This window comes from Staurois parvus, unplaced genomic scaffold, assembly GCF_062004578.1.
Source record: "Staurois parvus isolate SC_StPar_1 unplaced genomic scaffold, SC_StPar_1.0 ptg000155l, whole genome shotgun sequence".
Classification (NCBI taxonomy): Eukaryota; Metazoa; Chordata; class Amphibia; order Anura; family Ranidae; genus Staurois; species Staurois parvus.
The window spans coordinates 5832570-5854559 of record NW_028317951.1 but is presented as its reverse complement, the minus strand read 5'-3'; the positions used below and the strand labels follow the sequence as shown (position 1 = coordinate 5854559).

General features: G+C 40.3%; 1 protein-coding gene across 2 annotated transcripts in view; it reads right to left on the bottom strand.

Moving 5' to 3' along the window:
* NMD3 (NMD3 ribosome export adaptor) overlaps nt 1–21400 on the bottom strand; it is a 92569-nt gene extending 71169 nt beyond the window's left edge. Inside the window, exons 1-7 of one of the 2 annotated variants that reach the window (XM_089675447.1) lie at nt 21244–21372; nt 19496–19599; nt 17391–17450; nt 12415–12549; nt 8204–8300; nt 1525–1605; nt 1177–1305 (exon numbers count right to left, since the gene is read on the bottom strand). In XM_089675447.1, the coding sequence (XP_089531573.1) occupies nt 1177–1305; nt 1525–1605; nt 8204–8300; nt 12415–12549; nt 17391–17434 (486 nt within the window). In that variant the 5' untranslated portion in view covers nt 17435–17450; nt 19496–19599; nt 21244–21372. Of the gene's footprint in view, nt 1–1176; nt 1306–1524; nt 1606–8203; nt 8301–12414; nt 12550–17390; nt 17451–19495; nt 19600–21243 lie in introns of both variants that reach the window. The other variant, XM_089675446.1, reaches the window with a different exon arrangement.
* Between the last annotated feature and the right edge of the window lie 590 nt (nt 21401–21990).

Genomic DNA, 21990 nt, shown 5'->3' with positions numbered 1-21990 from the left:
AAATAAAGCTTTATTTGTCTCAAAAAAATACTAAAAAATTCAAATGGGTACAGTGTTGCATGACCGCGCAATTGTCATTCAAAGTGTGATAGCGTTGAAAGCTGAAAATTGGCTTGGACTGGAAGGGGGTAAAAGTATCCGGACTTGAAGTGGTTAAAAACTGCAAAAATGGTCTGGCCACCTGAGGTTAAAAGTAAAGCACAGCAAAAAGGGTTAGAGGACAATGTCACTAAAGATGAAGTTGTCCTTTAACCACTTGCCGACCATGTAATGCATATAGCACAATGACTGAGCTATGGGGGAAAAAAAAAAAAAAAAGACAGTTCCCGATTATGAATGGGATCCAGCATGATGGTCTCCTAATCGTGTGACCACTGTGACAGCCAGTCAGTGATTTAGAGATTGAGAAGTCCATCCCGCCCCTCGTATGAAGACCCTGGTAAAGGGTCACCAGTGGGGAAGCAGTTAAGCAAGGGGGGTGAATTAAAGCTCTCTCAAGTGGTTGATCTTCAGCTTCAGTGCAAACCTCTACATTTAACAAAACAATAAGAAACAAAGCAAAAATATGGAAGTTTTAGCAAGAAGTGCAATATCAGAACTTACTTGAAGGCATTCACTGTAACTCAAAAATTTTACTGAAGCTGTCCTTTAAATGTCACCCCACCACCTACCCATCTGTGACAGCTACCTACCAAAATACCCACTTTCAGCCCCTCTCCTGAGTTCCTGCCTGGCATCTCACGAGCCTTTTCAGATTGAAGTCCTGGGCCATACCACAATGTTTGTGGTGCATTGCAATAAACACGCCAAGCATTACATTGTCATGCATTGTAGCCCATTCATTTTAAATGGGATATCTAATGCATCACATAATGTATCTTAATGCTCAAAAACTTGAATTGTGTGGCTGCTGGTTTAAGGTGAACATCATCACATCCCTTATGACCAGAGGTTAACATCCCCATACTGGAACTGAAGGCCCCTGTAAAGGCTTCAAGATGTCCAAAGCTTGGTTAAAAAAAGCTTTATAAAAACTGTTTGTCAAACCCTGCTGTACACTTTGCAGTTATGCAGCTGTAGCCCGTGTGTATATGGCCCAAGGTACAAGTTTATAAATACTGAGCACAGACAACACATACTTGTTCTGTATAAAGCTAACAAATGGGTAAGTTTTACCTTTTGGCGGACCTGGACCACAGCCTTCCAGAAATCTTTGGCTTCCACTCTATGGCAATCATCACACATTTGTGATTGCACCATATACTCCACTACAAAGACCTGTTGGAGGATTGCTCCGTTCAACACCTGTGGGAGACAAAAAGTGTTTTTACAACCCACATGCTCCATTACATTCTACAGGCATATATAGTACAAGCAGGGCAAGCCACAGTTTAAATGACTGAACACATCACAATTCTAAGGAGCTCACACACTGCAATTGCTAAGAAACAGAAGAGAGGATTATTCTCCAGAAAGAATTCTGAGGCAATTACCCGCACACCTGCGTTATGTAGGGCCACCTACCTCCTTCTGTATTGTTAGTTTTACTTTAAGTCTCTTTGAGTGAGGTTCAGTCCAAATAAAGCCAGCATCTATAAGCCGCACCTGTGTGCAAAGAATACAAGTATAATTACATTATGCTCATTTCCACAAGGCATGAAACGATACATGGAAAAACATTCACATCTCCTCTGTCAAAACCATTTCAAGTAATACTAGATAAATTAGCCATGGTTTCCTGCATTCAAGGTTCAGACATCGTGTAGCGGGAATGAGCATTCCTGCTCGTGATTTTTAAAGTCTGATTTGCATGCAGAAATGCACCTCGCCCATAGGGCAGCCCATTCACTTCAACTGGATTCCCGCTCCTTTTTGGGTGAAAAGCCTAGTGCTGTTTTTAACATACCGCATATGGGTTGCCATTAACTGCTTACCCGCCACCGTATAGCAGATATACTGCTACACAGCGGCACGGGTGCGCAAAATCACGTATATATACACACACACGATTTTGCATTTCTGGGTAGGGGGCGTGCGCGAACCGTGCGCACCCTACCCGCACCGCCTTTTGCGGCCGCAGATGTTGATTACTGACAGTCACCGACGGGGAGGAAGACTGTGTTTTTTACAAACAGTCTTCCTCCCTGTCAGCTCGGGCACACTGCTCGGGATGGCTGTGCACAACACAGCCATCACGATCAGTGTACTTACAGTGAAGCACACCCCCCCCCCCCGCCCCCTTGTAAAACACTCCCTACACACAGTTAACCCTTTGATCACTCCTCACATTAACCCCTTCCTGCCCAGTGTCATTAGTACAGTGTCAGTGCTGTTTTTCATGTAAACCAATTCATTTACACGTATTGGTATTTTTTTTGTAGCAGAATACATTTTGGCCTAAATTTATGACAAGATTTGATTTTTTAACTGGACATGTTTAATAGCAAAAAAGTCAAAAATATTGTTTTTTTTTCTCAAAATTGTCAGTCTTTTTTTGCTTATAGAGCAAAAAAATAAAAACCGCACAGGCAAGCAAATACCACAGAAAGAAAGCTCAATTCGTGGGGAAAAAAAAAGGACGTAAATTTCATCTGGGTGCGGTGTTGCATGACCGCGCAATTGTCAATTAAAGTAACGCAGCGCTGGAACACAAAAAATGGCCTGGTTAGGAAGGGGGTAAATCCTCTGGAGGGCAAGTGGTTAAAGAATAATGGCACCCAAAACTGCACTGCGTGTTCTGCTGCAATTTCAAAAATGCCTTATGTGAACAGGTCCTGAAGGAGCAGAGTACTACTAAGTGCAGAACACCAAATGCACAAAGAGTTAAAGTGGTTATAAAGGTTAATTTTTTTTCTCTCTTTAAAATAACAAACATGTCATACCTGCTCTGTGTAATGGTTTTGCAGCATCGATCCTCTTTTTCTCGGGTCCCCTGCTGGCGCTTCAGGTCCCTCCCCCTTGCTGAGTGCGTGCCTGACTGCTCGTGTGTGCTTGCTCCTGAGCCACCTCTGTGTGTCTGTGGGACACGCAGAGCGTAGCTCAGTCCCGACCCCCACTCCCCACACTGGCTGTGTCTCAGCCAATAAGGAGAGAGACTCAAGAGATAGCGGAATCAGGCTTAGGTAAGTATTGGGGGGGGGCTGATGGGGAGCTGCACACTGAAGAGTTTTTACTTTCCCCCACTTCCATGGACGTCCTATGGTCGTGAAGTGATTAAAGTAAACTTTTTTTTTTCATTTTAGAAAGACTAAAAGGGTTATAACCTATGTCAGGATTTGTTTTTGCCATCTGTGTCCCACTGGGGAGATTTCCCTTCACTTCCTGTCCCATAGCCTAAACAGGAAATGATAGCAAACTGGGGGAATCCCTGGCTGTTACTAGGTCACAAGAACTAGTGTCCCCATTTGAAGATTTTCCCTCTATTACTTTTCTGGGGACAACCTAAAATTTGGTATTGTCTTTTACTTTCACTTGTGACAACGGTAAACATGGCACATTGAGGGGGTGAATCTCCCTAGTGGGGATACACACAGCAGTAAAAAACAATGACAGGTGTTCTAATCCCTCTTCTCTCTATCCAACACTAAAAAATGAAAAAGAAATGTTTTTCATTACATTTTATAAGGCAAAGGTAATAACTGAACTTATGTAAAGTACATTTCTAAGTCTGTGTCACTTTTGAAGCTGGACATATGGTAGGAGAAAGTTGGAGACCACAAACTAAAATTGCCTTTAATCGCAATATTAATGCAAACTGTGTTTTGTGCACATCATTTTTCTCTGATACTATGACTACATTTACAGTATCTTTTAAAAATATCCAATAAAATCTCAGTCGTGCAAAATGCTTTGGTAGAGATGAACAAATCTTTATAAATGTAATTTCTCTGGGATCCCTGACTAATAAATTCACAGACATTTGTGGCAATTTCTGATGAGATCAGTAACTTATATTTAGCAACAGAATACTTGCCTGGCATAGAATATGAGCAAACAGCTTCATGTTTCAAGTCATCTGATGCTTAGGTCAGACTCAAGACTTTAAGGGGTTTATTTACTAAAGCTGGAGAGTCCAAAATCAGACTCCCTTCTGCATAGAAACCAATCAGCTTCCAGGTTTCATTGCCAAAGCTTCATTGAACAAGCTGAGGTTAGAAGCTGATTGGTTTCTATGCAGAAGGGAGTCTGATTTTGGACTCTCCAGCTTTAGTAAATAAACCCCTAAATATCAAAAGCATTTTAGGACAAAAGAAACCAATCTCCTAGGTCTTAAATCAAAACTCATGCATTTTTTTTCTTTTAATTGATTTTGCATGTAATACAGTCCAAACCTCAAACAAACAATTTGATAAACAATCCTCTCTGCATCTTGTGTATAAAAGACATTGGACAATAGCAGGGCCTGGCCAAATATCAATCAGTGCATGGGCTCCTCCAATGGAAGCGGATTGTTTTATTGACTTCACTCAAAGGGACATGATGGAAAATGTTCTGTCTATCAGCAGCTGCAGCCAGTCAGATGCAGCCACTCCTGAGTGTATTCTGACAGCCACAGGTCCCACCTTTCTTTATCCCCTGAAGACATCCATTGCACCAGATGAAAAATGCATAGGGTGAGGCCAGTGGCATATGATGTTGTACACTTGCTGTTGATCCCTGGTGTGGAGTGTTTTGGCTGCGTCTCTAATTTTTGTGAGTATATTACTTTTAATAAATCATGTGGTTTTAGCATACTACTCTATGGTCTTTTGTTCTTTCTCCTACCCATTATTACTTTGAGGTGCTGGTTTTGGACAACCAGCAAAGGATTGTGGAGTCAGTAGTATCCTGAGTGGTGCCCCCCCGATTGGATGATTTCTGTGCTGTTGATCTCTTATTTTGAGATCATTACTGTTTGGTAAGGGAACTGGCACATTTGTTTGTTAGATGGTTTGGGATTCTTACACGTGGACTTTTATCCTTTTCAAAATTTCACATTTGGACTTTTATATATTTTTCTCTGTTTACTTCTTTGTTATGCATAAGTGAATTATATGTTATGGGACTGTTATTTTATCATTTATTTGATGCACATAGTTTATTATTATGGTTTAATATGAGTTAACCTTATTTTTTCACACACATATTTTGTATTTGATTACTACAGAGATATTGGTTTTGCACACAGTAATTATTTTTGTAATTAGGCAATTTGTAATAGGTTGCTGCATTACCTCTTTTTTTGCACTGAGTGCACAATTATTTCTGCATTTATATTTAGCAATTCTAAACTGCAGGGCTGGACCTGCAGGAGCAAAGCATGCCTTTAAGGAGGTTTCAAAACACCTATTAACAGAATCCTTGAAACAGGGAACAGCCTCAGTAGGATGTTGAGAACTGAAATGGCAGAATCTACTACTAAAAACAGCCCATTGTTTCCTTAAAATGCCTTTTCCACAGGATATATGTCAGCAAAAAGCTTAGGAGGAGTGAGCATCCTTTCAGGATGAGGCCAATCCTCTAGTAACACCCAATGTGTGTGTGGATGGGAAAAGTCTTAGTCCCCGCAGGGCCCCGTTTTTCTGCGGAGAATCTGGTGCTGCTAGGCACTAGTTTGCACGGCATCAGTGTGTCAACAGTGGACAGCATTAGTCGAGAAACCATACAATAGAGCTCATAAAATGCAAGGATTAAAAAATCCTCTGTAGATTTCATTACAGTATCACCATCGCTTTTCTCCATTTTATCCTCAAACAGGTTTGGAGATTCCAACTCAAGGGAGAAAGGAAGTGTCAGTTTTTCCACCTGGAAACTGGAGGGGTTCTAGAAGTGACAAAAGTTTTCTGAAGAATTCAGACATAGTGCAGAACATATGTTAGTTGGTCATTTTGTCCAATCTACCTTGCACCACTGCTAAAATGAGGGGATCCTTGACGGGGTGCTCACAAAGATAGATGCACATGTGAATAGAATAGGGTTTTGTGTGTTCAGAAGCTGTAGACCAGGAGCTCTATGTGTTCTTGTGACTGTGTCTTTGCAATAGAAGGCAACAGGAAATACAGGAACCATGCATGGACCACAGCCCTGGACCTATACTAGATTTAACACATTGTGGCTAAATACATGCATTGCACTTTGTACCAAGGTGAGTACCTGATGCAGGATCCAGTGCCCTGAGCAAACATTACAGGGTGGCCCCACACAGTGGGTTACCAGTATGGTTCCCAAAGTATAACAACAATTGATAAGGAAACTACTAGATAAGCCAAGGTAACAAGCAGTCAGATGTTGATAGAAGTTTTGGTAGACAAAAAGCACAATTAAAAAAAAAAAATAGGAGGCAGTCCATCACCTAAAGGACACTAGGTAATAATCTGGAGTCTCACAAAGTGGGTGGGGTTTTATGAGCGCGCATTAGGGGTGGCCCTAGCATGTTTGGCCTTAGTTGTCCAATCACCTGACGGTAGCCTGCATATAACCCAACCCTGTGCTGTACGAATAAGATACATATTTTAGGTGTTATTTTAATTGTTGCCAATTACTTCCTGTCCTGGTATCAGCAACATTCACCCCCCCCCCCCCCCTTTAATTTTCCTGTGTGGGGGCTACAGGCACAGAAGTCAGGAAAAGCAGAAACCTGGCAGACATTTTAACTCTTTTCAAGTACACACAGAAAATGTCTGGGGTTACATGGCACCAGTAAATATCTAAAATCTAGGTAAATACAACATTGGATAAATGGCCATAATGCTAGGATTACTATATGAAGTTTTGGAAATGTCTGAGTTGTTTGTGTGTTTACTAGTTTGGTGTGATGCGTCGGTCTGAAATACTTGGACTCAACCATCAAACATTTAATGTTGCTAACAGGATTTGGTTTCATGCTGCACAAAAATAGAAGCAGTTACTGAGTGGATTTAAGCTCTTCACTCTGATCCAGTGTTTGTGGAAGGAAATACTTCCAATCTGTGACTTCACAGTGTACTCAACACATGCTCCAGAAATGCCTCAAATTCTGCAGACTGGAACTAAACGAAAAGCCCAACTCAGACCAAGAGAGCAGGAACTGGTTCAGCTCTCACTCATGCTTTAGTGCCATCTGTGTCCATTCAGAGTTTTAAAGGTTGTCTATGTACCAGTTTAACAGACATGCCCCTAATTTCTGTCTGGTCTGACAACTGTCATCTGGGCACTAAGCAAGGAGAAATCTCCATAATGGGGACAGACAGCTGTAAAATACAGTTCAAAAGCCTGATGTAAAGTGTATTTACATTTTTGTAGCCAAATTGGGATAACATCTATTTTCTCATTCACACAGTATACCTTAAAAAAAATCCAAAGCTTGTTGCTTATCTTAGTTATTTAAAAGCTCCCCCCCTTCTATTTAAAAGCTCCCCCCTTCTATGTAATGTTAAGGAATGGGCTGGTTAGGTTTACCATAAATAACTCCGTGATGGCAGATCTCATTATCAGTTGTAAACCAGATTTAACACTGTTTGCCGTAACAAACATTAATGACATCAAAGCTTGGGTGGTACATTGTACGTTCATGGACTCTCTCAGTAGTCTGAAGCTGCATATAGAGTCCTGTTCCAAAGACACAACTGGAAAGGGAAAATATTTTTTAAAACTATTTGAGATATTTTGAATGGATTTTTTTAACATTTGACTTTCCAGCAGCGGGATGGAAACTTCATAATATCATCTGCCTACTTCTTCACCTTAGCCAATCAGAGAAAGCCTTGTATTCATGCATAAAATGCAAAACTTCCAGCAAATGACTAAACACCACTCAGCTTAACTTGATTTTGATCCAGGAGCAGGACAAGAAAATGCACTTGTCCTAGAGACCACCATTGCAGGGCAAAAACTTTAAATGACCTATGGTTCACCTGTGAAGGTTATTCAGCTTGCAAAACTATTAACAGCCCAGAACTATAACATCAGGATAATCCAGGGTAACCCACTGTTGTGGAAAGGGATAAGTCTTCATTTACTATTATTGTACATAGAAAATGCAGGCATATGTGAAAAATATGCAGGTATTTTGCATACTAGATTAAATATGTGTGTGGGTGTGTGACGAGAATCACAAAAACACACTTAAGCTGGAATCAGGACAGAGCTAAAAAAAAACATGTGAGATAAGTTGTAAAAGAAGTCCCATGATGGTCTAATAACTGCATTATAGCTTAGAATACCCTTCAGCCCACTCTAGTCATACCTTGCTTAATGAAGACTTTAGTTTTTTCAAGCATAACGTAAGCAACTCTCTGGACTCCAATGCACACTGCATCCATGTAGCTGGTGGCTGTAGATATCTATTTAAAAAAATGAAATCCTCAGTATCCACATCTATATTTACATCATCAGCTACAAAACAAGTAGTACTCTAGCAAATAAGTAAATGAAGTTCTGCTTTAAAGCTGAACTCCAGGAGTTCACCCACTTCAATAAATGTGCAGGCACACTACGGGGGAGATTTACTAAAACTGGAAAGTGCAAAATCTGGTGCAGCTCTGCATAAAAACCAATCAGCTTCCAAGGTTAATTGTCAAAGCTTAACTGGACAAGCTAAAGTTAGACGTTGATTGGCTACCATGCACAGCTGCACCAGATTTTGAGTGCTCCAGTTTTAATAAATTTCCCCCTATGAGTTAAGTCCAATGAGGTGCTTGCACCTTACAGACTTCTTTTTAATTTAGATCTGATGGCTTTATGGTAGCACTCCCAGTGGAAAGGAGGATAAATGCCAGGACTCTGAGAAGAGAGGCGCTATGTTCTTACACACAGAATTTCTGATCACCCCCTTGCCCCTGCTGTCCATTCACAGAAGCCTTTGTATTTTGTGAATGAGTTCACAAAATAGAGCTTCTGTGAATAGGTAGCAGAGGGGAGAGATGGGCACAACAGCTGCATGCGACTCTGCAGCCGAAACCATAAGGTCCAGCACTAGAGCTCTGGAAGTATAGAAAGCTACTCTTCTGGATCACAATAAAACGAAGATGTAAATGAAATAAGTCCATGAGCTGGCATGCACCTCGTTGGACTTAACTCATAGTAAGTCTGCAATTTACCAAAGTGGCTGAACTCCCAGAGCACAACTTAAGGGAAAGGGAACACATAGTGTAATTTTACAGAGCATTTTAAGATATTGTATTCTGAATTTTATTTTTTCTTTACTATATCTTCTTTATTTTGGTGCCGATATTCGATTGGCAACTAGTAGAAACTCCAAGCAGCTTAATGCAATTACACCCTCTTTCTTTGATCCAGGTAGATATAAAGGATTAGTGTTTAAACTAGCTATGCATTCATTAAGAAATAAGCTAGATTAAGCAGCTAAGCAGCTTTACATTTTTTTCCTGAAACCCTCTGCACAGTAGCACTGTGAGCAAGTCAGGCTAGACTACTACTACTACTACTATTGACAATCTAACACAGGGAGCTTGCTATCAGAAGGAAAAAGCACAGTGTTTGACCAGCAGAGTGGAGTAAGAACAGTGACCAAATTGTCATCTCCATGCCACCTGCTTAATATTCTCTCTTTTCAGTGAAGTAGGGAAAGTAATTTGTTAAAGCGGACCTAAAGTTTAGAAATAACATTTCCTGTAGGTAATACATATATACATGTAAATAGTGTAGGTAGAGACTCTTTTACCATTTATTTTATTTACACAGCTTGCAAACATGCGCAGCAAACACTCTGTGTCTGTAAAATGCCAATAGCAACAATTAGGTGGCAGGATGATGTAACTACAGTTACTCTAGAGGTTTCATCATCAGTGGCCACCCAATGGCCAAAAAAGGAAGATGCCGGGTATGGATCCAGGAGAGGATTCCAGCAGTAGTGATGGAGATGCCACAGTTGCCCTTCTGGGTAAATCACAAGATAAAGAGCAGTGGGTACCTCTGTTACAGATGATGAGTAGATGTATTCCTTCCTGCCCATCATTCTGATAGAGGCACTTGCCTGTCTATGGCCAGCCTAATGATGGCACAGAACTTGGCTTTCCTTTCACTAAAATTTGCATCTTGTGTTCAATGTAAAGAATTAGTGTAGGGCTCCCTTTTGTCACTTTAAAAATCAGTGCAGCTGCACCAAATGCTAGTTTTCCTGATTTTATATGGCATTGTTCATGCGGTTGTTTGAAAAAGAAAAAAAAAAAAACACATGCTACAACCAAAATCATGAGTATGCCATACAAAACAGTGGAAGAACATTCTCTTCCTTAATACTACTGTAAATCCTACATTCACTTAGGCTGAACAGATAACAGACCACACACACAACCATGATGGCAGATGACGATTTTACATGTGTTGTTAAAGTCAACATAGGAAAAAAATGGATTGCATACAGCTAAAGATGAAGGAAAATTGCAGAACTCCTAGTATTTGTGGGAAAGAAGCAAGCTTTAGTTTGTAGATAAACAGGTCACAGTGACCCCAAACTGACTGCAATAGCAAGGAACATTGTGTGCAAAACAAGCAAATTCCATCTGCACAAAGGTAAATCTACAAGGGACTAAAGGGCTTCAATAGAATCCAGTGCCAATAGATCAATCAGTGCAGTCACCAAAAATGAATAGTCTGTGTGAATATGAAAAAGCAAAAAAAACAAAAATAACAATATATCAAAAATATGCAATTAAATTACAAAGGGAATTGCCAGCTGAAACACTACAAGGCAATCTCACAACGCCTAACACAACCAGAAATTAATGCATTGAATTACTGAAGCCACTAGTGCAGTGCAACCCTTTACCACAGTGATGCATAGGTGAAAATTTCCAATCAACAATAAATGATAAATTGTTTCGATTACAATAAAAGACCCAAACAATATTCATACGTGAATACATACCAAAAAAAAAGTATCAAATAACATTCTTGTAATGATAACAGTCGCCCCCCCCCCCCCAAAAGAAAAAAAAAACAAAAAAAACAAAAAAAACACAGTGCTTCCAAGTAATGGACTACTTTATCTATAAAGAAGACTGTAGGTGTCACTCCTGCCTCCACCAACAGAGAGTAGTGGTCGCTTACCACCAGGATATGATCCCTGAATTAACAGACAGGTCAAAACCCGCATAGCCCCCTTCAAGTTCACCATACACTTGTCACCATCAATGGTTAATCCTTAGATGTTACAGGACTCTGCATTATCGCTACCTCGGGGCAGGGGGACGCATTCACTGCAAGCAAAAAAGGAAACCACTAGTGCTCTCCGTTTTAAATAACTTTACTACTTTAAATAAAATGCATTTACAGCATTAAGACACATATTAGTGCTAACAAGAGTGCTTCACAGATGGGCTCAAAGCTACTACTAAGAGGATTGAGGGATGATGTCAGCAATGTAGCTCCTCTCCCTATACGCATTACGTCGTCCAGGGCGGGACTTGTTCAGTAGGACTGAGTTATCACAACTTTATTTATGAAACTTTTGTTTACCTATTTATGTATGAATATTGTTTGGGTCTTGCTTTAAGCGTAACAATTTATCATTTACTATTGATTGGAAATTTTCACTTGTGCACCACTGTGCTAAATGGTTGCACTGCACTAGTTGCTTCAGTAAAAGCCATCATAATAAAAGTAACAAAATAACAATAATATAAAAAATAAATAAAAAAAAATCATAAAACAGAAAAGAGGGTAGCAGAAAGCTCCAGCACTAGCCAGAAATGTCATTGCTTTGCCAGAACTGCCAGGGATTCCATCATTAAAGAAAAGTATCATTGCCTGCTCTAATAACTGGAGCTACAGTATTTGCCCTCAGCCCCCAATATGACTGATTCTAATTAGTGCTTTTTAAGAACATATTGACAGATCAGGCCCTAAATCAGTTTGAAATTATTACTAAAATATGATATTCAATGATTTGGATGCAAAAATGCATTTTAAAATTGTTTATTAAACATCAAGGCTGGTAACATGCTGGAATATTTCTGGAAACATGGTTCGCAAGTGTGTTTTAAGCCAGCCACGCAGAGATGCAGTTTAAGCTGCCATGTTAAATTTAAACATCTATGTGCTAGAAGTAATTTTTTTTTTTTTTTTCGTCATGTAATTTTTGCTGAAGCAAAGACAATGTGTAAGTATTTACCTAAATAATTCAAACTGCTCTATGGCCAGTTTAGTAGGTGCAACTATTGTGCATCTGTAGAAAAGTGCACATGGTAAACAATATTCAGGTACTCTAAACACTCAAATGAAGCTCAGTTGATATTAACAGAACCTTTAGCCTGCCACTGCTGACCTCCTAAAAAAAGGCTATCCTCCTTTGTGATCGTAAAATAGACTGAACAGAACAACTTAATCTGAAACTAGAAACCAACATTTCTGGAAACCTTTTTCAAGTACTATTTATATGCACTGTACAATGAAAATAAAGCAAAGACAGACGAATAGAAATTGTTTGCCTCTTACCGTTCACACTGCTTGCAGAAATGCACAGAAACTTGCTTCGGAATTCCTTCACTGATGTCAACTTGTGTCCGTAGACATGCTACACACATGTTGGCAGGGTTTGGAGGGATTGGAATGCCACACTGACAACAAAGACTAAAAGAGAAAAACAGAATTATAATAAAAGGAATCTAGCGGTTTATTTTTTTCTAATGTTTCAACTAATAGGTGCTGGCTTTGACATTAGGTCTCTAGGAACCTCCTCAGCTGACTAAAGGGCTGTGTCAAAAACAGCGATTAGGAATGCTCCGATACAAATGTTCTCTTTTTACAAGTACTGATACTTTTTCTCAAGTACTCGCCGAAACCAATTACCGAAAACCTGTCTTAGTGTCGTGACTGTTCATACCATACATGCATGAAAACTGTTGGGAAATCCACACAGATTTCACTTTCAGAGACATCAGTTTCATGTGGGTTTCAGTGAGTATTAACAGCCTGTTCACATAAGTGCTGGCTGGACGCAGTGCGTTTTGAAAAAAAGTCCTGTGCGATTTCTAATCTCATACACTACAATTTTCATTGGAATTGCACCTGAACTGGACCGGGCTTTGAAACTGCATTGCAAACTGGCCCACATAAGGTACTGGTTTTAGCATCGAAACATTTGCACAAGTACATTAGAAGACACTTTTCAAGCAGTGGTACAGTAAAAAAAAAGTCTGCATCTTTCAGGAAGACCATGGTATTTATGCAGGATAATGCTCCATCACATGCACTGAAGTACTCCACTGCATGGCTAGACAGTAAAGGCCTTAAAGATGAAAGAAAAATGACATGGCCCCCTTCCTCACCTGACCTAAACTTGTTGTCCCTTCTTAAACTGGAGATTTATGGTGAAGGAAAACAGTACATCTCTCTGAACAGTGTCTGGGAGGCTATAGTTGCTGCTATACAAAAAGTTGATAGTCAACAGATCAAGAAACTAACAGACTCCATGAATGGAAGGCTTATGACTTATCGAAAAGAAGGGTGGCTATATTGGTCACCTATTTTTCATTTTAAATGTCAAATGTTTATTTGTAAATTTTGAGTTGTTTGTTTATTATTCTCACGTTAACAAATAAAAATAAAACAAGTGAAATGGGAAAATTCTATTTTTCATTTAGTTGCATAATAATTCTGTACACCAACAGTTGCCCAATAATTGTGCACACATAGATATTCTCCTAAGAAAGCAAAAACCTCACTTTCTTATATATTCAGGTTTGTGGTTTATTAACATTTTGGATTGACCATAAGCACTGTAGTTGTTCAATTAAATGAATCATCAAAAATACAACTTGTTTAATAATTGTGCACATAATGTATATACCACACCTTGCTGATGCTCCTGGAAACTGGAAATCACACAAGTTGACGACGCCACTTCCGTGATCTCCACTTGTTTCCAGGTCCCATACTGAGTGGCTGGCCTGGTCCCTTCTGAATACAGGAGACTGGCTGCTCAGCATGGAAACCATTGAGAGAATGCTTTCATTTTCTGAATGAATGCAAAGCATTCGATGATTGGACAAGGTGGAGAGCATGGTGTGACATCACTGCTCCCCATCTCATCCAGAAAACACTTTGCCATTCATTCAGAAATGTAAAGCATTCTCTGAATGGTTCATGTGCACAGCAGCCAACCACCTGTATTCGCAAGGCACCAGGCTGGCCATTCAGTATGGGACCTGGAAGCAACTGAAGAAAAATGTAGTAGTGGTGTTTACTTCAGTGATTTCCAACTTCCATGGGTATCAGCCAAGTATGGTATATGCTAGGGATGCACCGAAGTTTCGGCAGCCAAAAATACCCCTATTGGTCTTCGGCTAATACGAGAATAGGCACTGATACAGGTACCAAAAATAGCCCTGCCGCCTTCCGGTGGTTCTCAGGCTAACCTGAGAACCCATCCAACGATTCCAGAGGCAGGGCATAGAGATCAGTGAAGGAAAGGTGGCCTCCACTAATCTCTATGCCCTTGGAGGACCAGAGCAACGTCATTACGTCACTCCCGACTCCATGTAAACCAGGCCTTTTTTTTTTTTATTTATAAAGCACTAGATCAAGGGACGTTTGCATAGCGATACAAAAAAGGGACATTGTAAATAAAAATGTAATAAAGTAAATTTTAAAACAGTTTAATGTGCCCCCGTCCCCCTGTGCTCGAATGCAATGGTGACCGCATACGTAGGCCACGCCCACATACGTAAACTGTATTCCTCTGTAACTTTAAACTGGTAACCTGTAAAAAATTTTAAAGCCTCACCCATGTAGATTTTTAAGTACCGTAGTTTGGCCCCTTCCATGAGCGTGCGCAATTTTAAAGAATTACATGTTGGGTATCTATTTACTGGACGTAACATTATCTTTCATATTTTACAATATTTGTTTTGTTAAAGTGTATTTTTTTTCCCCAAAAAATTGCATTTGAAAAATATATACATTTATAACCACTTGCCTACCGGGCACTTTTACCCCCTTTGTGCCGAGGCCAATTTTCAGCTGTCAGCGCTGTCGCACTTTGAATGACACTGGCGCGGTCATGCAACATTATACCCATATTAAATTTTTATAATTTTTTTTCCACACAAATAGAGCTTTCTTTTGTTGGTATTTAATCACCACTGTTTTATTTTTTGCACTATAAACAAAAAAAAAATCAAAAAAGAGGAAAAAACTGAAAAGAAAAAAAAAAAGTTTTCATTGTTTCTATTATATAAGTTTGCAAACAGGTAATTTTTCTCCTTCACTGATGTGCGTTGATGAGGCTGCACCGATGGGCATTGATAGGCTGCACTAATATGCAGCAATGATGGTCACTGATAGGCGGCAGTGATGGGTGCAACTTCTAGGCAGCACTGGTGGGAGGCACTGTAGGGCACTGATCATCAGTGCCGATCTGCTCTGTGACAGCTGTCGGTTATCGACAGTACTTTCCTCACGCAGTGACAGTGTGAGGAAAGTGCTGCCAATAACCTGCAACTGTATTTACTCCGTGATCTGCTCTGTCATTGAACACAGCTGATCACAAGGTAAAAGGCAACTGTGATTGGCCTTTTACCTCATCATGTGATCAGCTGTGTCTGTAGGACACAGCGATCACGGAGATTGCCAAGTACGCGCAGCTGGGGGCGCACAGAAGGGTGTCATATGGCGCCCTCCCAGTACTAGATAACTGCACTGTACCTGTATTTCGGCTATAGCACGGTTAGCAAGTGGTTAAAAACTGTCCATTTGAGTTTTCGGCCAAATGCATCCTGAATTTTCATTTCAGTGCACCACTAGTTTATACAGTTACTTTAGTAACTACGTATAACATACAATACCTGGAATTCTTCTTTAAAGTGATTGTAAACCCTTACTTATTGCCAGTGATTAAACAAATCCTCCTACGTAAGTTTTACCTGTTTATCTAGAGCAGTCTCTCCCCTACCTCCATTCATTCAAAGTGCAGAATTTGCACAGGATCTCTCAAGCTCTGAAAAGCAGGTGGGTGAGGAGCTGAAGTTACATCAGTGAGAAGAGATCTGAGAGCTGATTGATTTGAAAGGAAAAAAACCCTCCTTCAAACAGCACACTGGAACAGAGCTGAGGCTGTCAATCACAGACTGTTCCCTCCATGTCACCATTTTCTCTTGGTGTCAGGAAAACTGATCAGGAGGGACTCATGCAGATAGCAGAGGAACGAGGAAAAAGACAAAAATTACACTTAGAGCGGTAGAGTGAGACAAGTACACACTATAGAGGGATATGCTTTGTTCCTATTTCATGTCTGAGGTTTACAACCACTTTAAAGTGGAACTAAATCTTCCTATCTTTTTAAGGCCAAAGAAACTGCCATGTTAGCCTTTGTTAGATTTTCAACTGCCATGATGCTGCACATGTGATCAGCTAGGACACCAGCTATTTAATTGTTTGACAGTTTGATTGAGAGCAAATGTAACAGTTATAATCACGACACTTGCTGGGAACGTAACTTTTTTTAAAAATGTTAAATTGGTGGGTTTAGTTCTAAGTTGAATGGTTAAGCCTCGTACACACAATGAGAATATTGGACGAATGATCGTTTTTTTGGGGGTTATTTTTGCATGCTAGTCTCCTATAGAAAATGAAGAGCTTACTAAAGCTATGAAAATTTTCATATGACAGATTCAACTTCGAAGGTGATGTCATGTATTGTATTCTTTTGTTTTTTGCTTGTCTTCCTATTTTTTTTTTTTCGGTCAAATACTGTACTGATTAAACAAAAATGGTACGTTCTGGTATCATACAAGAAAAATGTTCATGTTTGTCCCTACTAATAAATTTGTATGAACTGTCGTGATCAGCTCTCGAAAGCTGTGTATTGATGATCAGACTATTGTATGATCGTTTGGAAAGCTGCATTTTTTGTCCGATTTTCTGATCGAGTGTACTAGGCATAAGTCTCAATCCTCTAACAGCCAATTTGTCTTGACAGCTCGGTCTGTTACAGTTAGTTTAAAAAAATAACATAATTGCTGCCAGGATCCCCAGGTAAAAGTAAAGGAAAATGAATGCAGCTACCACATCTAAGAACTGGTAAGCTGCAGATTACATTTTTGGTTTTGGGTTTGGATACGCTTATAGGTCTTGTCTTCCCACAGGCTAGGACTGGACACAGTAAAAGGAGAAGCATACAGATGACTACATCACTCTCCAATTCTGCTCTCTCTTCCTGCCCACAAGCCCTTTGTTAGTACATGTGCAGTGCAGCGCTGGCTTGTGTTACTTCTCCCTCTCCCAATTTGAGGTCTGCTGTACAGACAATTGCAGCTGGCACCTCCCAGGTCAAATGCAGACTCTTTCAGTTCTACAATTGACAAAAATCTATTTAATAATGTATCGAACACAGAGCTGCATTAGTTTGAGTGTTTTAAATCTGCCACAAGTTCAGCTTTAAGATTTGCATTCTTCTGAATTGAACTGCTTACATGTTGCCTTGGTTGCTTGTTGCTGGCCCCTTCATGTACTCCATTTTCACAACTATATATCTAGAATATAAAACACAGGGAAAATTATCAGATATGTACAACATGTTCACTTCAGCAACATTCTTTGTCAAGAAACAAATACTTTCTTTATGATGAGACTTATGGGTCTATTTGTTTTCACACAAGATTCACACAACTTTCAACCAGGAATTACATGATTTTTTTTTCTCAATCCCTTCTAACATTCTGCTTAAACTTTGTGATTTGTAATAGTACTGCTTAGACCTTGAAGAAGGGGACATACCCCGAAAGCTTGTCCTCAGAATTGTATGTTAGTGCAAATAAAAAAAGTATCACGGACAGTACTCAATGATTTCCAAATAAATCCAATTAGAGACTTGTGTGAATATTGGGCAAAAACATTTAGACACCTTTAAATGATTCACAGTTTTTCTTTGTTAAAACACCTGCAACATCATGAGCTAACGAAGGCCTTCTTCTTCAGAATAAAATCTTCCCATTCTTATGTGAACTGCTGGATCAACCCTGACCTTGTCACTGCAGCAGAACAAAAAAAAAAGTATACACTGAAAGCCTAATTCCCTCCATGATGATTCGGTTTACAGATGTCTCAAATGTGGAATATTTGTACATGTGATGATATAGGCTTCAACCTTCAGCAGAGCTTACCATTTCTCTATTAAACTTTACAATGCCAAGTTGTCACAAAAGTAAACTAGCAATTTTCTAATTACACTGTTCAACAGGTAAAAAGTTTTGGGCATAAAATTAGCTAATCTTACATAATTTTGGGGTGCTGAAAACGAAAATGACCCTAAAAAATGTTGATTGGCTCTAGTTTCCATGATATATTCACCCATCTAATGACGTAAGCCATTCAAAATTATGATGCAACTTCAGCTGTATATTGCGCAATTGATACTGGTGACCAATAGAAAATTGCATGTATACTGAGATGATGCAATATTAGCCTTTAATTGCATCACTTCACTGCATAAAAGCTGCAGTATCTGTAGCTGATTGTAGTTCGACAGCGTCTTTACATTTCGTTTTATGCTTATATAGGCTACTCAGTAATGCCTCGAACTTGTGTGAATAAAGCAGATAATTTCTGCTATATCTGCGGTGAAATAACTTTTATCTCACAAAAAAGGAGGATAACAGGAATGATTAAGAAAGCCTACAACTTGTATTTTGGCTGCAAGATAGGAGACCAGGACAAGAGCTGGGCACCACATATATGCTGCAATTCTTGTGGGACGGCACTGGAGCAATGGTTGAATGGAAAAAAGGCATCTATGCCTTTCGCTGTGCCAATGATTTGGAGAGTCTCTAAAAATGTCTCTAAAAACATGTCTCTAAAAATTCATTTTCTACATTCGCATCTGGATTTTTTCCCACCAAACTGTGGAGCAGTGAGTGATGAACACGGAGAGCGCTTCCATCAAGACATTGCAGCTATGGAAAGAAGATATCAAGGTAAATGGAGCGAATCAATGCTTGCTGACTATTGCTGGACAGTTGTAAGAGATAGCCCTTTCCTCGAATACAAGAGAAAAGCCAAGAGAAGCAAAACCGACACAAACTGAAGACAAAACTAGTGAGAATCCTAAGTATTAAAATGATTCAACTTAGCTTATGGCTATAATTTTTCTTGGTAATCCTATGCAATATATTATGCCATTTAGGCTTTGTTATGTAGTCAATATCACTTGCTTTATATTTGTGGAAAGACATCTATCTATATAATTATTGTGCATTATGTAGTCATTACGCCTATAGTAGAAAACTTTCCGTTTACAGAAAAACTAGAGCCAATTGACAAATTTCATTGTTATATTTGAACTCAGAATGTGAAATTCATTAAGAAATGGATCCTTTTGTTTCCAAAACTGGCAAAAAATAAAAATTTGTTGAACAGTGTTATTAAAGTGGTAGTAAACTCTGTTTTTTAATTTTACCTACAGGTACACTTATAATAAAGCTTACCTATAGGTAAAATGAATATCTCCTAAATGTGCACAGTTTAGGAGATATTCTCTCTGCATTCAATCTGGTGCATGCTCTCTGAAGGAACAGCCTACCTGTGCCGTTCCGTCAGAGCTGTGTGCCATGGCCCGGGACTCCCGCACGCATGCGTGGGAGTGACATCGCGGTCCAGCCTGTCAGAATGCCGGAGCTTGTGAACCTGGAAGAGAAGATGGAAGCAACTACAGCGGTGACAGCTGCTGGAAGGCTTTGTTTTAAGGTAAGTTTTACATAATGTACCAGTGTGCAATGCATGCTAACACATTATGACATTACCTTGCAGGGGACTTTTTTTTGGTGTCTGCTGCGGTTTACTACCACTTTAAAGCTGAACTCCATGGTAAGTAAATATTATCTAAATACAAGAAGCATGTGTATTCTTACTTGAATCTTGGTGTGCTTTGTGTATTTCTTCCAAATATATGGAGTAACCCAGTGTAAAATTTGCCTCTGTGCAAGAGCTTCCTGTAATACAGACCAGCCAGTGCTGCTCTCGCTCCTTGTGCAGGGTGATTGGTCTTGTCTTTGCCCCCTCTTGTAGTTTTCTGCAGGCAGTCTGTATTGTGTGGGCCCAAATGGTCCCTCTCATAGCTCTGCTCCTTGCACAGCAGTATAATGTCAGTACTTTTTTTACAAGTTAGTATCTGGGTTTGCCAAGGCACTGAGTGCACACAAAGTGGGATTATAATTTAATTATTTTTGGTTAATAAGGAATGTATTTAAAATCAAAGTGGAAGTTCAGACACAACCTACTCCCACTTCATTCTAAGGCTATTTTACATAACTTTGTAAAGAAAAGATCCCTTTACTTACCTATTGGGAAGCTGTTCTGGTCCCATCCCAGGATCAGCTGTAAGCAGCTACTTCTGTTTAGAGGAGGGGCAGCCAGCAAAGGATGCCCCGTAGTAAGTCTATGGGTGAAGTCACCTCTCAGGCACCACCCAGCTGTTATTGGCTTTATCTCCTGCACACAGAGGCTACTGGACTGTAGAGGCTTCAGAATAGGCAAGTATAAAGATCTTTTCTTTGTAGGGTTAGATAGAATAGGCTTAGATAGGGGTGGGAGTATGTTTTGCTCCCCTAGAGTATCTTGTTCAAATGTCCACGTCTTATGTCCTGATAAGACAGACTGAACCATAGCCATTCTGCACCTGCTCAGTTTAGTGTGCATTGCTAGCGGTTTATTTTTTTTTTTCATGGTAGAGTGCATGTGATCAGCACAGGGCCAATCAGCACTGTCCAGACAGAGGGTCAGGGGCTTTGCATTCTCCTAGAGCACAAAACTCCTCCTACAAGCTTTAACCAATGCTCTGCTGGACACTGATAGAAGTCACAAGACTTTTATATATATTGCTGATGAGAAAAAGTATTTAGCAGTTTATATTTCCTAAAATAATTTCACTTCCATGTTCTGTGTACTGTGGGAGACTAGATAGAGTGAATGCAGGGTCCTGGGTTTAGTAACACTTTAAGTGCTACTACTTTGTACAACTTTTTTTGTACTGAAATCAGTGGATCAGCATACATATGTAGCAGTGCCACAGTCTAACAGTGCTGTGATCAATCAGTGCGACTTCCGCTATGTGACTACACTGACAGGCTATGTTTAACTGGACACTGGGCTGTGACAGGGTCTCTTTAGCTCACAACCAAGCTGGGACTTTTAGTTTCACTACAACCACAAAGCGATCTTCCAGCCTCCAGCAGATCTGTCTGCCAGTCCGGTGTAGGTCAATGGACGGCCTGCCCCCACCATACATGGAAAGAGTAAACAATGGTGACCAGAAGTATCCATCCGACTCACCTGTAAGCTCAGCTCCGGCGGGTGTCACCATATACACGGAGATCGCTGCCCGATCACAACTCTCACATCAGCACCATGTGGCCAGTACACAGCTTCCGCATAACGTCACCATCCCGAGGACCCATACAGAGGCTGTCCCGCGTAGTGCCTGTACGAGCTTTGTACACAGAGGCGCCTGTAGGAAGTATTTCACCGGTACATTCTTATCGGTAAATCCCCAATGTGTCAGGGACCGTGTTACAGCTGGAGGCACAAGTGAATGGTTCTGTAGAAGGACCTCTAACAACAGGTAACATACCTGGCCCACCTGGGGGCGTGTGGGCTCCACTGAAATCTAAATGTTCCCAGTCCTCGCTGGAGAGCAGGGTGTCAGAGGCAGCTGACTTTTAGCACCAGTCCTGTGAGAGGAGTGCCCCTTTACATGGGGGTGTATATACCGGCTGATATGTGAATATTGTCGTATGTATCCGTACATCGATCCGGGTGTGTTCGTACATCGATCCGGGTGTATTCGTATATCAATCCGGGTGTATTCGTACATCAATCCGGGTGTTCAATCCGGGTGTATACATACATCAATCCGGGCGTGTTCGTACATCGATCCGGGCGTGTTCGTACATCGATCCGGGCGTGTTCGTACATCGATCCGGGCGTGTTCGTACATCGATCCGGGAGTGTTCGTACATCGATCCGGGTGTATTCGTACATCGATCCGGGTGTATTCCTACATCAATCCGGGTGTACAAT